Source organism: Bison bison, unplaced genomic scaffold, assembly GCF_000754665.1.
Source record: "Bison bison bison isolate TAMUID 2011002044 unplaced genomic scaffold, Bison_UMD1.0 scf7180017864164, whole genome shotgun sequence".
Taxonomy (NCBI): domain Eukaryota; kingdom Metazoa; phylum Chordata; class Mammalia; order Artiodactyla; family Bovidae; genus Bison; species Bison bison.
Window position 1 is genome coordinate 59,254 of NW_011494736.1, and position 17,225 is coordinate 76,478.

General features: G+C 35.9%; 1 protein-coding gene across 1 annotated transcript in view; it reads right to left on the reverse strand.

The window, feature by feature from the left end:
* Window positions 1-17,225, reverse strand: part of LOC104989844 (spermatogenesis-associated protein 16-like) — a 135,252-nt gene that overhangs the window by 46,902 nt on the left and 71,125 nt on the right. The window contains exon 3 of the mRNA XM_010841635.1: window positions 13,772-13,917. Coding sequence (XP_010839937.1) covers window positions 13,772-13,917 — 146 coding nt within the window. The remainder of the gene's footprint in view (window positions 1-13,771; window positions 13,918-17,225) is intronic.

Consider the following 17,225-nt stretch of genomic DNA (forward strand, 5'->3'; position numbering starts at 1 on the left):
ATGAAATGTCCTCTTGGTATCTCTAATTTTCTTGAAGAGATCTCTAGTCTTTCCCATTCTGTTGTTTTCCTCTATTTCTTTGCATTGATCACAGATAAGAAAGAGAAAGGCTTTCTTATCTCTTCTTGCTATTCTTTGGAACTCTGCATTCAGATGCTTTTATCTTTCCTTTTCTCCTTTGCTTTTTGCTTCTCTTCTTTTCACAGCTATTTGTAAGGCCTCCCCAGACAGCCGTTTCGCTTTTTTGCATTTCTTTTCCATGGGAATGGTCTTGATCCCTGTCTCCTGTACAATGTCACGAACCTCATTTCATAGTTCATGAGGCACTCTATCTATCAGATCTAGGCCCTTAAATCTATTTCTCACTCTACTGTAGAGTCATAAAGGATTTGATTTAGGTCATACCTGAATCGTCTAGTGGTTTTCCCTACTTTCTTCAATTTAAGTCTGAATTTGGTAATAAGGAGTTCATGATCTGAGCCACAGTCAACTCCTGGTCTTTTTTTTGTTGACTATATAGAGCTTCTCCATCTTTGGCTGCAAAGAATATAATCAATCTGATTTTGGTGTTGACCATCTGGTGACGTCCATATGTAGAGTCTTCTCTTGTGTTGTTGGAAGAGGGTATTTGCTATGACCAGTGCATTTTCTTGGCAAAACTCTATTAATCTTTGCCCTGCTTCATTCCATATTCCAAGGCCAAATTTGCCTGTTACTCCAGGTGTTTCTTGACTTCCTACTTTTGCATTCCAGTCCCCTATAATGAAAAGGACATCTATTTTGGGTGTTAGTTCTGAAAGGTCTTGTAGGTCTTCATAGAACCGTTCAACTTCAGCTTCTTCAGCGTTACTGGTTGGGGCATAGGTGTTAAGGAAGGGTTAAAACCCATCATTTAAAATTTAAAGGAGCAGGGGCTATTAATTCCCTGTAATAGTCCATGCAACACTCCTATTTTGGGTGTAAGAAAGTCAAATGATAAATGGAGACTAGTTCAAGATTTATGAAAATAAATGAGGCTATGGTTCCTTTTACTCATATGCCAAAAACAAATGGATTTTCTTGCTTACAGGTCTGGGTAGACACTTTTACTGGATGGATTGAAGCCTTTCCCTGCCATAGTGAACAGGCTAAGGAAGTTATAAAAATTTTAATCCATGAAATTATTCCCAGGTTTGGGCTGCTGCGGAGGCTCCAGAGTGACAATGGCTCCACCTTTAAAGCTGCTGTAACTCAAGGGGTGTCAAAAGCTCTAGGAATAGAATATCACTTACACTGTTCCTGGAGACTCCAATCTTTGGAAAAGGTAGAAAAAAGCTAATGACATTATTAACCCTGTATACGAGACAGCAAAAGAGACACTGATGTGTAGAACAGTCTTTTGGACTCTGTGGGAGAGGAAGAGAGTGGGATGATTTGGGAGAATGGCATTGAAACATGTATAATATCATATATGAAACAAGTCGCCAGTCCAGGTTCGATGCACGATACTGGATGCTTGGGGCTGGTGCACTGGGACGACCCAGAGTGATGGTATCAGGAGAGAGGAGGGTTCAGGATGGGGAACACATGTATACCTGTGGTGGATTCATTTCAATATTTGGCAAAACCAATACAATATTGTAAAGTTTAAAAATAAAATAAAATAAAAGAGACATCTGCATAAGCTAACTCAGGAGACACAAGACACTTGGTTTAAAGTCTTACCCGTAGCTTTAATAAGGGCTCAAACTGCCCCTAAGAAGAAGGGACTGTCTCTATGACAGACTGTTTTTGTGCACAGATATTATCATAGATCCTGAAGCCTTAAAATTAACTATGTGACTCAGCTTTTAGCTTTTCAACAGACATTACTGGGAGATTAACTCCTGACCCAGCCTTTGAGTCAAACAAGCTGCTCTTTGAGCCAGGAACCAAGATGGACCTAAGAATCTAGGTGGGCTTGCTTCTGCTGACTCGTAAAGTCCTGAGTCTGCCTCAAGACAGCGCATTTCTGTCCTGGACTCATTCCTACGCTGCATTCCACAATTGGTTTAATTTCTGGGTCTGCAGAGCACTCCCCTCATCAACTGAAGACTTCCCACAGTGGGTTTCTCCACTTCAAGGAAAGGACTTTCTTCAACTCTGAGAATACCTTCACCAACAACAATCATATGTGACACCTCTTCTTGATCTGATGACATCTAACAATCCTAAGATGGACTGATGTAACTATGGACATAATGTAACTTTTAATTTTTATATTTTAACTTTGTATAATGACTATTTTGCTGAACATAATAAGGTAAATGGGTCTAGATCTGGTGGTTTTCTACCTGATGTTTATCAAATATGGGATGAGGTCATATGGCTAACTCCTAAAAAGAGACACCTGGTATCTAATGTTCCCATATACTGGGAACAAATAGGGCCATCCCCAGAAGTTAGCTGACAACAGAATTATAATGATTGGAAACAACTGGGATTTTTGCCTCGAGAAATATACAATACAATCATGCCTGTGTTTTCCAATCCCAGTTTATGTCCTCCTTTTGCCTGGCCAGGGGCTGATTGGGACTGGATCCCTTAGTCACACTGGTTTGCTCCAAATGAGACCTACTGTGTATGTGACTCTTACCTATGGGTGTGGCTTCCCCCTGGATAGGAAGATGCACCCTAGGTCTAACTTTTACTCATGGCTTCATACTTTCAGAACTTCCAGAGAAGCCTACTAATCTGCCACACTTGAAACTCGTTGGGCAAGATCTGTATTTCACTGGTATAATTATCTGGCTACAATATTCGTTCCCTCTCTGGGTTATGCTACGAGTTGATGCTCTGATTAATTTTCAGCTCTTAATGCTGAACAAATACAAATTAGGTGGTTTTACAAAACAGATCGCAGAGTTGGACACGACTGAGCGACTTCACACTCACACACACACACAATATTAGATATTCTAACTGCTGCACAAGGAGGAACTTCTGCCATTATCCATACCTAATATGAGTACTAATTTTACTCATGTTACTAAACACATGAACAAGATGATTCAGGCTATGGATTCTCCGGAAGCCTCAGTCACCTCACTTTGGGTAATGTTAACTAGCTGCCCATGGTGGAAAACTATCTTAATCATAATAATTCTGATTGTTCTGTTTTTACCATTTGCTCCCTGCATCTGTAACTGTGTAACTGCATTTGTTTCTAACCATCTGAAAGCTTTTCAGTTACAAATGATTGTCCAGGCTCCTACAAGTGCCATAGCCTCCTCCAACTATTACTTGGGGCCCCAGGATCAGAGGCCCTCCATATGAGGGTTAGGAGAATATGTTGCCTCAAAAATTTAGGGATCGTGCCCCATCACAGCAGGAAGAGGTTATGGAATGAAAATGATGCCCCTTTCCTTTGGCAACATAATTCTCCTAAAAGAAAAGGGTGAATGAAAGAGTCAATTCCTAGGCAGGTTGATAAATCTGGGGTCTCTGAGGAGGAGAAAGGGGTCTGGGGCTCTTGAAGCGGAGATAGGAGTCTGGGGATCTCAAGGAGGAGGAAAGGACAAACTTTTTTTTTTTTCCCCTCTACATTCCTTAGTCACATAAAAGGGATTTTTTCTTTAAGCCCAGAACTGAAATCACACAACAAACAACTCGGTTTAAACTCTGTACCAGGCAGTATATAACAACAATGATTCCTGCTTGAGGACAGTTTCTCCTTCCTGAAAACCTTCTGGCTAATCCTGTTATCTTAAAATGTAAATTATAGGAGTGGGTCTGGTAAGATCTTTACAACCTTGAGATATTCTTTTGATTTATTGTAATAACTCATGTCAATGGACATGAGTTTGAGTAAACTCTGGGAGTTGGTGATGGACAGAGAGGCCTGGCATACTGCAGTCCATGGGGTCGCAGAGTCAGACACGACTGAGCAACTGAACTGAACTGAATAACTAATTTAAAAAGTGTATAACTCCCTTACTAACACTAGCGAGGGGGGCACTCTCCGTCCCCCTTCTGATGTCTATGTCAGAAGTCTCTGTCCCTTTTCACTTTAATAAAACTCTGCTACACACACACACACACACACACACACACACACACAAAGTCTCCTCTATGCATATATAGAGTTTATTACTATTACCATTGAAAATAATCTGCATTTGTTATTGGTGGTGGGATTGAGACAAAATACATATCTGACATTTTAAGATTTAGGAATGACTTCAAAAATTATTTTACTTAGATTTAAAGATAAAAAAACCAAGGCAAAGAGAAGTTAAGTTAGTTGTGAAAGTCAAAGCTATAAGGGATAAAGCAGAAATTCAAATTGATTTCTTTGTTATTTTATAGTTTGAGTGATGTGTTCTTTAGAGGTGTACTGTTTAATTTCCAAGTATTTGGAGGGATTTTTCTAAATATCTTACTGTTAATGATTTCTAATTTAATTTCATTATAGTAAGAAAACAAACTCTGTCAGATTTCAAATATTCAAAATTTTACAGAGCCTTATTTTTATTTTTGGTAATAATATCTTTTCCTGAGATCTACTTTGTCTGATATTAACATAGCTAAGCCTGACATAAAGAGAGGTTTATATATTTACTGTATGTCATATCATCTTTATGTCTTTTTATAGATAGCACACAGTTGAATCTTCTAATTTAATCTAGACTGACAATATCTGCCTTTGATCAATGCAAAGAAATAGAGGAAGACAATAGAATGGGAAAGACTAGAGATCTCTTCAAGAAAATTAGAGATACCAAGGGAACATTTCATGCAAAGATGGGCTCAATAAAGGACAGAAATGGTATGGATCTAACAGAAGCAGAAGATATTAAGAAGAGGTGGCAAGAATACACAGAAGAACTATACCAAAAAGATCTTCACGACCCAGATAATCATGATGGTGTGATCACTCACCTAGAGCCAGGCATCTTGGAATTCGAAGTCAAGTGGGCCTTAGGAAGCATCACTATAAACAAAGCATGTGGAGGTGATGGAATTCCAGTTGAGCTATTTCAAATCCTGAAAGATGATGCTGTGAAAGTGCTGCACTCAATATGCCAGCAAATTTGGAAAACTCAGCAGTGGCCACAGGACTGGAAAAGGTCAGTTTTCATTCCAATCCCAAAGAGAGGCAATGCCAAAGAATGTTCAAACTACCACACAATTGCACTCATCTCACATGCTAGTAAAGTAATGCTCAAAATTCTCCAAGCCAGGCTTCAGCACGGTTCACGTGAACTGTGAACTTCCAGATGTTCAAGCTGGTTTTAGAAAAGGCAGAGGAACCAGAGATCAAATTGCCAACATCCATTAGATCATTGAAAAAGTGGGAGAGTTCCAAAAAAACATCTATTTCTGCTTTATTGACTATGCAAAAACATTTGACTGTGTGCATCACCACAAACTGTGTAAAATTCTTGAAGAGATGGGAATACAAGACCACCTGACCTGCCTCCTGAGAAATCTGTATGCAGGTCAAGAAGCAACAGTTAGAACTGGACATGGAACAACACACTGGTTCCAAATTGGGAAAGGAGTACGTCAAGGCTGTATATTGTCACCCTGCTTATTTAACTTATATGCAGAGTACATCATGATAAAATGCTGGACTGGATGAAATACAAGATTGCCAGGAGAAATATCAATAACCTCAGATATGCAGATGACACCAACCTTATGGCAGAAAGTGAAGAAGAACTAAAGACCCTCTTGATGAAAGTGAAAGAGGAGAGTGAAAAAGTTGGCTTAAAAATCAACATTCAGAAAACTAAGTCATGGCATCTGGTTCCATCTCTTCATGGCAAATAGATGGGGAAACAGTGGAAAACAGTGACAGATTTTATTTTTGGGGGGTCCAAAGTTACTGCAGATGGTGACTGCAGCCATGAAATTAAAAGACAGTTGCTCCTTGGAAGAAAAGCTATGACCAATCTAGACAGCATATTAAAAAGCAGAGACATTACTTTGTCAACAAAGGTCCGTCTAGTCAAAGCTATGGTTTTTGTGGTAGTCATGTATGGATGTGAAAGTTGGATTATAAAGAAATCTGAGTGCCAAAGAATCAATACTTTTAAACTGTGGTGTTGGAGAAGAGTCTTCAGAGTCTCCTGGACTGCAAGGAGATCCAACCATTCCATCCTAAAGGAAATCAATCCTGAATATTCATTGGATGCTGAAGCTGAAACTCCAATACTTTGGTCACCTGATGCAAAGAACTGACTCATTTGAAAAGATCCTGATGCTGGGAAAGACTGAAGGCACAAGAAGGGGAAAACAGAGGATGAGATGGTTGGATGGCATCACTGACTCAAAGGACATGAGTTTGAGTAAACTCCAGGAGTTGGTGATGGACAGAGAGGCCTGGAGTGCTGCAGTATATGGGGTCACAAAGAACCAGACATGACTGAGTGACTGAACTGAATTGAGCTGAATTGGAATGTTTAGTCAATTGGTTTAATATGTTTAATGTAATTACTAATGATTTGGTTTAACCTTAGAGTATTGATGTTATCTTCTATTGTTTAATTCATTATTTGTTTTTCTTTTCCTCTTTTCTTGACTTATTTTCAATTTATTAAATATTGTTTAGTATATAATCTTAGTTCATTATTGGTTTCCTAGCTATACTTTTAATATTTTTAATGATACTCTAGGGATTATAACATGCATTTTTGACTTAACCCAAGTGTCTTAAGAGTTAATACTGTTGTTAACTCTTATAAAAAGTTACTATTATTACCTCATGTAAAAAAAGAAACAAAAACAAAATACTTTAGTACTTAAATTCCATTTGTGCCTCCTCCCATAGGTTTTTGTGATATTATAGTCAAATATCTCACATCAAAATATGTAATCTTACTATTTATTAATTTTACTCTAGATAATATAATAAAATGCTGTTTTCTCCCTTAAATAGTCATTCATGTTTAAATAAATTTTGAGAAGAAAAATATTGTTTAAATTTACTCATTTATTTATACTTCCTGGTGCTTTCATTCCCTTTTGTAGATCTAAATTTAAATCTACTGTCATTTATTTCAGCTTATGCCTTACCATTTTTCAAAGTGAAGATCTGCTCCATTAATTTTTAAACTTTTATATAAAAATGTTCTTATCTCACTCTCATTTTGAAGAATTTTTTTTGTTGAATTCTGATTTGACATCATTTTTCTTTCAGCACTTTAAGCTTCCTCTTTTATTGTATTTTGGCCTCCATATTTCTGATTAAATGTTACCTGTTATTTGTATCATTGTCCTTTGTGAATAATGTGTTGTTATCCTTTGTCTGCCTTTAATATTTTCTCTCCATCTTGGGTTTTCAAAACTCTGATGTTCCTAGATATGGTTCTGTTTATATTTATTTTAGTTGGGGCTAAATGTGTCTTACTCTTTTTTAAACCAAATTTGGAAAAATTCCAATAACTACTTTTTAATGCCCTTTCCTCTCTCTTTTCTCTTTGAAACAGTTACATGTAGCTCAGTTCAGTTCAGTTCATTTCAGTCGCTCAGTTGTGTCTGACTCTTTTACTACCCCATGGCCTGCAGCACGCCAGGCTTCCCTGTCTGTCACCAACTCCTATAGCTTCCAGAAATTCATGTCCATTGAGTCAGTGATGCCATCCAACCATCTCATCCTCTGTCATACCCTTCTCCTCCTGCCTTCAATATTTGCCAGTATCAGGGTCTTTTCCAGTGAGTCAGTTCTTCACATCAGGTAATCAAAGTATTGGAGTTTCAGCTTCAGCATCAATCCTTCCAATGAATATTCAGGACTGATTTCCTTTAGGATGGACTGGTTGGATCTCCTTGCAGTCAGGAGACTCTCAAGACTCTTCTCCAACACCACAGTTCAAAATTCTTTGGCTCTCAGGTTTATAGTCCAACTCTCACATCCATACATGACTACTGGAAAAACCATGTAGGTAGATGACTTGTTACTGTGTTTGAGAATAAGTCACTGAAGCGTTAGTTAATTTTTTAAAATATCTTAAATGATACTGTGTGTTCATATTGGGTAATTGCTATTGATTTGTCTTCAAGTTCACTAAACCTTTCTTTAGTACTAAATCTTCAATCTGATGTTAAAGTCAATCTGTATATTTTTATTTTAGATATTAATAGTTCATTAATCCATGGTAAAATCTCCATTTGTTTCTTTTCTATAGTTTCTATTTTTGTGTGTGTTGAGATTCTCAATTCTTCACTTATTATGGCCATCTTTGCCTCAAGATCCTTGAACCTATTTTTTACAGCTTCTTTAAAATCTTTTTCTACCAATTTGGAGAAGGCAATGGCAACCCACTCCAGTACTCTTGCCTGGAAAATCCCATGGACGGAGGAGCCTGATAGGCTGCAGTCAATGAGGTTGCTAAGAGTCGGCACGACTGAGCAGCTTAGCTTTGACTTTTCACTTTCATGCATTGGAGAAGGAAATGGCAACCCACCCAGTGTTCTTGCCTGGAGAATCCCAGGGACGGCAGAGCCTGGTGGGCTGCCATCTATAGGGTCGCACAGAGTTGGACACGACTGAAGCGACTTAGCAGCTTAGCAGCTACCAGTTCCAACATGTGGGTCATCTTGGGGTCTGATTCTATGGACTATTTATTTTCTTAAATATGAGTCTCATTTTCCTATTTCTTTGAATGTGTAGTAATTTTTAGTTTTATGCTAAACATTTTGGATAAAACTTTCTAAGGAATTGAGACTATGACATCATCACTGCAAACCTGTAGAATTTTTTTCTTATCAGGCAGTTAAGTGGCAAATACTCTTGTTCTTGTCAGGTGTGGTTTTTCAGATAGGTCAATTTTGCCTTTGAGCTTGATTCTAAGGTATGATTCTTTCTGGAGGTCATGGTCCTAAGTCTTAAAGCATTGTCTTTCAGGAATTTTAGCTGAATGCCTGAGGTACTCAGTGAGCTCTCTTAACACTGGTTCTTCAGTATCTCCTATCATTGCAGGTCCTCTGGTATTTTCACTTATTACTTGGTCCTGCAGCAGGCAGTCTCTGCTACATGAAGTCTTACTTTTCATATTGGTCAAGAACCTGCAGCAAATCCTCATGCAGTCTTCTACCTGCAACCCCCTCACATATCTATTTCTCCTTCAGTCACCTGCTCTGTAAATTACAGGGCTTTTTAGAAGCCTGATATTCTAATATCTGATATTCTAAGATACTTTGTTTTCTTGGGCTTCAAAGTCACTACAGATGGTTACTGCAGCCATGAAAATAAAAGACACTTGCTCCTTGGAAGAAAAGCTATGACTAACCTAGACAGCATACTAAAAACCAGAGACATCACTTTGCAGACAAAGGTCCATCTCATCAAAGCTATGGTTTTTCCAGTAGTCATGTATGGATGTGAAAGTTGGACTATAAAGAAACCTGAGCACGAAATTGATGCTTTTGAACTGTGGTGTTGGAGAAGACTCTTGAGAGTCTCTTGTACTGCAAGGAGATCCAACCAGTCAATCCTAAAGGAAATCAATCCTAAATATTCATTGGAAAGACTGATGCTGAAGCTGAAACTCCAATACTTTGGAGTTTTGCACTTGATGTGAAGAACTGACTCACTGGAAAAGACGCTGATGCAGGGAAAATTTGAAGGCAGGAGGAGAAGGGGATAACAGAGGATGAGATGGTTGGATGGCATCACGGACTCGATGGACATGAGTTGAGCAAGCTCCAGAAGTTGGTGACGGTCAGGGAAGCCTGGCGTGCTGCAGTCCATGGGGTTGAAAAGAGTCGAACAGGACCGAGTGACTGAACTGAACTGATATTCTAATTTCTGCTTCCTCAGCTCATTGAGATTGAAGTTTAATTCCCTGAGTTTGGTCAGGAAAACCATGGTAGCCACCGTGTATACTACCCTTCTCTCAAGGATCAAAGTCCTGCTGTGACCGTTTTCCAGTGCCTAAAAAGAATTGTTTCATATATTTTGCCTAGTTTTATACTTATTTATAGCAGGAAGGCAGGTCCTTTTATACCAGTAACTCTGTCGTGGCTGGAATAAAGAATCCATAGGTTTCTGTTTAATTTTCACAAAACCTTGTGGGATGTAGTTTGTGAAGTAGGTACAGTTATTATAACCCAATTTTATGGAGAATTAAACTCAGATGAACTGGTGAGTAGGGGAATCACATTTAAAACCTGGGCAGTCAGATTCAGACTCCATGAATCTGATTTAATAAATGATGCTGCTTCTGCAATGTGAAATTATATTTACTATCTTTGTTGCATTTATCACACTCTTTTTTCTCATATTTATTGATACTTGTTTTTTAAACTTTGCTACCTCTTCTAATGTGTACAAAGAACACAATCCTGTTTACAACTGCTACCCCACTGCCTAGCACAGGCTCTTGGTTAGCATTCAATAAATATTTGTTGAATGAATGAACATAGATGAGAGAATTATAAAACAATTTTGAAAAGAGGCTTTTTTCTACATTTTGCTATTTTCGACTTCATCTTGTCTGCCACCTAGTGGCATCAAAATTCTACAGCATAGTATGGCTAAGGAAACTCAAATGGGGGCTCTGTATCAACCTAGAGGGGTGGGATGGGGAAAGAGATGGGAGGGAAGTTCAAAAGGGATGAGATATATGTATACCTATGGCTGATTTATATGAGGTTTGACAGAAAACAATAAAATTCTGTAATTATCCTTCAATAAAAAAATAATTTTTTAAAAAGGCCAAAAAAAAAAAATTCTACAGCATAAACAATATCAGTCGAAAGATGGGAAATAGGCAAAAAAGGTGATATGTATTATTAGAATCTTTAGAATTATACACATCAACATATAATTATATGAGAAGAAAGAGTTATAGCAGGATTTCCATTCTTGATAAGATAGCAGTAATTAGAAATCAGTCTCAGGAATGATCAAGACACCACTGACAAACAATGACAGTAGTTTGATGAAGTGAGCAGAGTTGATATGTTCGATTGGCGAGTGTAGGCATTACTTTGGTTTGAAGTTAAAAAAAAAAAATGACATCGAAATATGGTGCTTTGCATATGTTATTTAAAAAAGAAAAACTTGCTAATAGTTGTTTCTAAAGCCTTTGTTGTCTTCCCTGTGTCTCAGACGGTAAAAGAATCTGCCTGCAATGAAGGAGACCAGGGTTCAATCCCTGGTGGAGAAGATCACCTGGAGAAGGGAATTGTAACCTGCTTTGGTATTCTTGCCTGGGAAATCCCATGGACAGAGGAACATGGCAAGCTACAGTCCTTGAGGTCACAAAGGGTTGGACATGACTGAATGACAAACACTTCCACTTTTTTTCAAAGCCTTTGTATTACTTATTAGCATATTTTAAATGGCAATACTCAGCTAATTAATTTCAAAATGTATCTTTGTTGACCCTAAAACCATACAGTTATGGTTCTTGTAGTCTTCTACATGACAAAACAATATGCACTTATTTTTATCAAAAGCAAAACTACGTGATGGTTTTCAAGCTAATTTCTGTATTAACACATCTAAAGATATGCAGTAGGCCTCACAATTTACATAAAATTAAAGAAAGGATGCTTCAGGAATGCAAATAAATGCAAAAGGAATCTTTTAATTTTGATCCATGATTAGTATCAACCATCACAGTGTGGTAATAATACAAAAGAAAGATTCTACATTCAGTGTATAACTAATGGTTATAAGCTATTTATACACTGAATATCCTGATTATTTATTTTGAGAAATATATTTATGTTTCAGATTCTATTTTAAAAATCTGAGATCTTTAAAAACATTTTAATATTAGAATCATATGTACTGATTTCTGTAGTTCTGCAATATGACAAGCCTAGAAAAATGATTTATTTCACTTAGTGCATAATTAATTGTATGAATTCACTATTTAACCTCTATTGATTTCCATTTCTTAGTTAATGTTCAACTTAGAAGCACAAATTATTTTACAATAGAATAAAAAGGATACAGAAGTTAATCCTAGCATAATAGGGAAGATCATTTTACTTTTCATCTTTATATTGTATACCCTCCCCTCAGTAATTTTCAAGGACTTGAAAGGGCACTCTTAGTTTTAAAACAAAAGTTTCAAAGTCTAAATAGTGAACCTATTGAAATTAATCCTTGCATCCTTAGGAACCATAGCATTTTATTGTTTCTTATAGTACTATTTTGATTAATGTTCATTAAGTTATTTTTATAAACTGAATTGAATTTTGGCATGATCATGCCATTTAAAATTTTTTTATGATTATAAAAATGATTTGAAAATCCATCAAACCATTCTAATATCCAGGAGACATTTTGATTAATATGTAGGCAATGTTAAAGGCACTTTATATGTGTAGTGAAAACCATGGACAAGGTGATAAATAATTACTTTCAGGTGCATCTCAATTCATTATTGTTTACATATGCCTGTAGCTTTTCTGGGCTATTCCCAATTTCAAATATTTTATTATGCTTACAAGTCACCTAAGTGGCTCAGAAATTCCAATATTTTAACATACTGAAGTATACATTACATTTCCAATATTGGCCCTTTCAAATGGAAATGAAATGAAATTCTTCCAATGTAACCATATGTCCTGATATTGGGTTTGGAAACTATGGTTGCATAAGGTGTTTCCAGAAAATATAGAGTCAAATTTTCTTTGGTATCAAAGAGAATCTGTGTTTAGGTTCTGCAGTTTATTTAAAGCAAAAAGTTTCTTTCCAGCAGGTTATCTTAGAAATTACAAAGTGATTTTGTTGTCAGCAGGTCCTTGATGTCAAACTTAAGCCTATAAGTTTGAGGTCTCCATAGAGCTGTTAAGAACATCTGATGGAACTTCTCTATCATTGTGGATATAGAGTTATAAATGAGTTTTAGCACGTTGGCAGATCTCCTGCTCACATAATGAGTCTTAATACAGTTGATGGTTATGTTTCTTACTGGCATTATGTTTTCATGTTATTAGTTTTGTTATTTGTGTCCAAAAGAAATCCAGGATGTATGAGCTCAGAGAATGAACAAGACTAAAGTTTTAGGTAAATTGCTCTAAATTAGGCAAGGAGGTATAGAGGCGTCATAATTCTAAGAAAAGAGCTATTTAAAAGATGTAACATAATCACTTTATCTTTGCAGTAGATTAAACTGAATACTGCCCATGATAAGATCAAGGCCTTTAGGGAACAAGACATAGGAGAGGACATTTTTATAGAAAAAGAGATAGGGCTGGGTAACCTTGAGGATTCTAGGAAACCAAAAGCTAACACAGAGTTCTGAAGAGGATAGAAATATATAAACAAAATCTTTAAGGACAATGATAAAAAGGTGATTCATACCTTTGGACAGCTGTCGCACTTGCCCCTTCATAACATCCTTTGAATCAGTTATGTTATCACCAAATAAGCCATAAACTTTGGTGTCTTTGCTCATGGTTCATAGCTGGAATTTCTTTCTACCATTCTTTGTATCTCAGTCAGTTTTGGAAATCTTTCTCATCCTTCTCACCCCTTACTTAACTTTATTCGATCCCTCCTTTGTTCCTGTAGTCATTTGCTACTGCAGTTGCCTGCCTTTTTATTTTGTCCGCTTTATGATAGTTAATTATGGGTTTATTTCTTTCCTTAGGTTTTGAGATGCCCTTTGTGATCTCTATGACGAGGATAGGATGATTGTCTAGCTTAACGTAAATTAAGTAATAAAGAGATGGTTTAATTTTGTGATTACATTTCAATGGAATCTAAGTTAATCCTACAAGCTCACATTATACCCTCTGCTTGCATGGATAGTACTTACTTGCAGTTATTAACCCTTCATTTTACCTGTGTGCATGATTCAGGGCAAGGTCGGGTTTCCTCATTCGCAGATAGCATGCAACAAGCTTTGTCTCAATGAAACTTGCCACACTAGCTATATCTTCAGCAGATGCTTCAAATGGTTTTCCCAGAACTGCCCCTTTGCTGCAAAGCTTTAAAAGAAAAATAAATACAGTGCTTTAAATTTTCTAATCATCTTGACAAATAATTGATCTTTTAAATAAACAAAACATAATATATACACACACTTTTCCAAACAAGTAAAATATTAACATTTTGATTGTAAATTAAATAACTTATTCCTGTTCACTATTAAGTGACTATAAGTAACACATTTTATTATAAAATGCTTCCTGTAAAATATTTTTAAAGTATGATATATTTTAAAGGGGTGTCATTAGCTAAGAATATCTATTTTAAAAATAAAGCACACAATAAGCAAAGATATTAACAGAAAATCAGGTATAAATCATATTAAATACCAGTGCTTTTATGAAAACCCAGCTAAGCAATAATGTAGCACACTATCAGGTTTGATTTAATATAATAAGGGTATCGGAAGTAAACTCCTAGGAGCCATTAACATGATTGGTGATTAATTTGAGTCTGAATCATATTCTCTAGGATGTTATTGAAAGAAAAGAAGTGAAAATTTATTAGAATTTATTGGCAGAGGCCACAGTATCTGAAAAACATGGCAGGAATGTGGAATTCTTAATAAAAATTCCAGGAAGTCAATGGTTTCTGAGCACCATAGATAAACTGCAGAGGAAGAAAATAATTAATTTTGGGGAGAGAACCCCAAACATTAAGAAGTATCAATAATATGACAAGGATAGATTGGTACTTTTTTCTCCCCCTTAGAGTTTTCTACTGTTCCGTAGAATCAAGGCTGGTGGGGGAGGACAGACTCCACCACCACTTAGTGACCTTAGTCAGAATATCTGCTTCTTTGCTATTTTTATATATTTGCTATTGCTATTTGCTATTTTTATCTCCTGTATGCTTTTCTCACCAGGGATAGTAATATTTGAGGATTAGTACCTATTTGTATATATCTCCGTGTAAGATTTCTTGTATTCTAAATCCTGTTTTTTAAAAAATGTTATTTAAACTAATTTTCTTTTATAGATTAAGTTGAGGTTGCCTTGCCATTTATGTTAACATTATTGTCTATTTTTTAAAGTGCAAATAGGTTGAGAATGGGTTTATTCTGTTCTAAAATGTGTTTCTCTTCTTAATTTTATCCAACAACTATAAGCTGAAGGAAAATCTAGATGTTTTACATCCTTTGTTTGAACTGGTAGTTACCTGGTACTACCTAGATATTCTGTCAACTATAATAATTCATATCATTTTAAAAAGTCTTTTCCAATTTGATGGGATACATTTTTTACTACATATATTCAGTCAATAATTATTTATTAATTGCTAGTAATCGTCAGACAAAAAATACTACCCTTACATTTTAATTTGGTCTAATTAAATTGGTTTTATTTAATAGGTCTTTTTAATAAATTTTGGCTATTTTTAATTCTGTGTAAATTCCTATTTTTGCATTCCTTGCCTATTTCCATTGATGTTTTAATCTTTTTCTTATTATGAGAGCTCTTTATAATCTAGTATTCATTTTCCCATACAACTATGTACACAGAATCAGACATAAAGGTTTTCCCCCCTCTAACTGCCCTTCATAAAAGAGTCAACTTCTATCCATGTATCCTCAGAATACATTTCTCAATTATTTGGCAAGTTGGGGGAACAAAGACTTTTATGGAAGATACAAAGTATTTGTAAATGACCTTAGTCAAGGCTGTTTCCATGCTTTATAAAGATTACCTGATAAAATTCATAATAAAAGAGACAAAGTATTTAACAGTGATTTAGTAACTATTCCTGAGAGTATGCCCTCACAAATGTCAGTGTGGTTGTAAACAGACTTTAAAATACAGTTTAAGAAAGTGTTATAGTTTGAACATGATAGCTTGAGACAGCAACTCTCCTCTTCTACCAGTTTGATCCTATATGACCCTGGGATACCTAAAATAATGGTTGTTTAGGAAGAAAAAATGTTTTTGGATAACACAGCTTTTTATAAAGTCAGTGGAAAACAACATAAGTAGAAATTATGTAGTATCATTTGTTAGCATATCATTGTATTAAAGTTCTAGACTTTCTTGAGTAGTTTTATCCTTTAAATTAAATCAGCATATTTCCCCCAAATCTTAAATGCTCAAACCTCATGGATTTTTTTCACATAAAATCTTGGGCTTCCCTGGTGGCTCAGACGGCAAAGAATTCACCTGTAATGCAGGAGACCTAGGTTCGATCCCTGGGTCAGAAAGATCCCCTGGAGAAGGGAATGGCTACCCACTCCAGTATTCTTGCCTGGAGAATTCCAGGGACAGAGAAGCCTGTTTGTTTAAAATCTTAAACATAAAAGAAACAAGCCCCACCTTGTATATGTCCTTTGCCCCTTCCTCCTCTTTGTTCGTATCAGGTGTGATAGAGCAGATATAGCTCCTTTCTCAGGCATACTTTTTGTAGGATGAATACAGGGGCCATTAGGGTAGTAACTTCCACAAGGACATTCAGATTCTACATGGCAAGAGGAAACTGACCTTCAAGTTTAATAACATTAAGACTTTGTCTGTGAACATTGAAAGAAAGTGAAAAATAAGCTCCTGATCTAATGTTTGCTATAGTCTCTACTTCTATGAGTTTCAAGGCCAAAAAAAGGAATAAAATGATCAATCTTAATGCTCCAGAGTGCATACTTTATGAAACCAAACTGTAAGCAAGGAAAGACAATAATAATTTTTCAGTTCACATTAAAATGGAAAAACACACAGCCTGTATATTTGTGGTGATCGTGATTTATCAATCAAGTACTATAAGATACAGAACTTTCTGATTTTATCAAAGGTTACCTTATTTGTTTGCCAGAGTGATGTGTCTTTGAAATAAGCTTTGCAGTAAGGCAAATTGTTACAAATATGTTGATGTTAAAGGTAGAAGTATAGTAAATATAGACAAAGTACAGGTATCAGGATTATAAAGGACATTTCAGATATTTTGTTGAATTTTAAAATTTCAGGTAGTCATTTGTGAAGACTAACAAGTGAATTCTCTAGAAGATGAAGGACTTTAATATGAGATGTATTTATTTGCATGCAGGAAGGGTGACTTATTTCAAGTTGCATTTGTCTAAAGCTATACACTTTAGCTTTTTGTGAAAAAAGTCGTGGAAACAAGTTAATAAAAAGTTTTAAACTACCTAATATAGTAAATTAATGAGAAGACTTTGAATTAGAAAACAAAAATTAGGTGTGAAATTTTTGTTTTAAAAAGAAGCATGGACAAGTTAAAAGCATAATTTTTTAGGAAAAATGAAGTAAAAACTCTTATGGGTATAGTTGTTGTTTTCATGAGAAACTGGATATTAAAATTTCAAAATGTA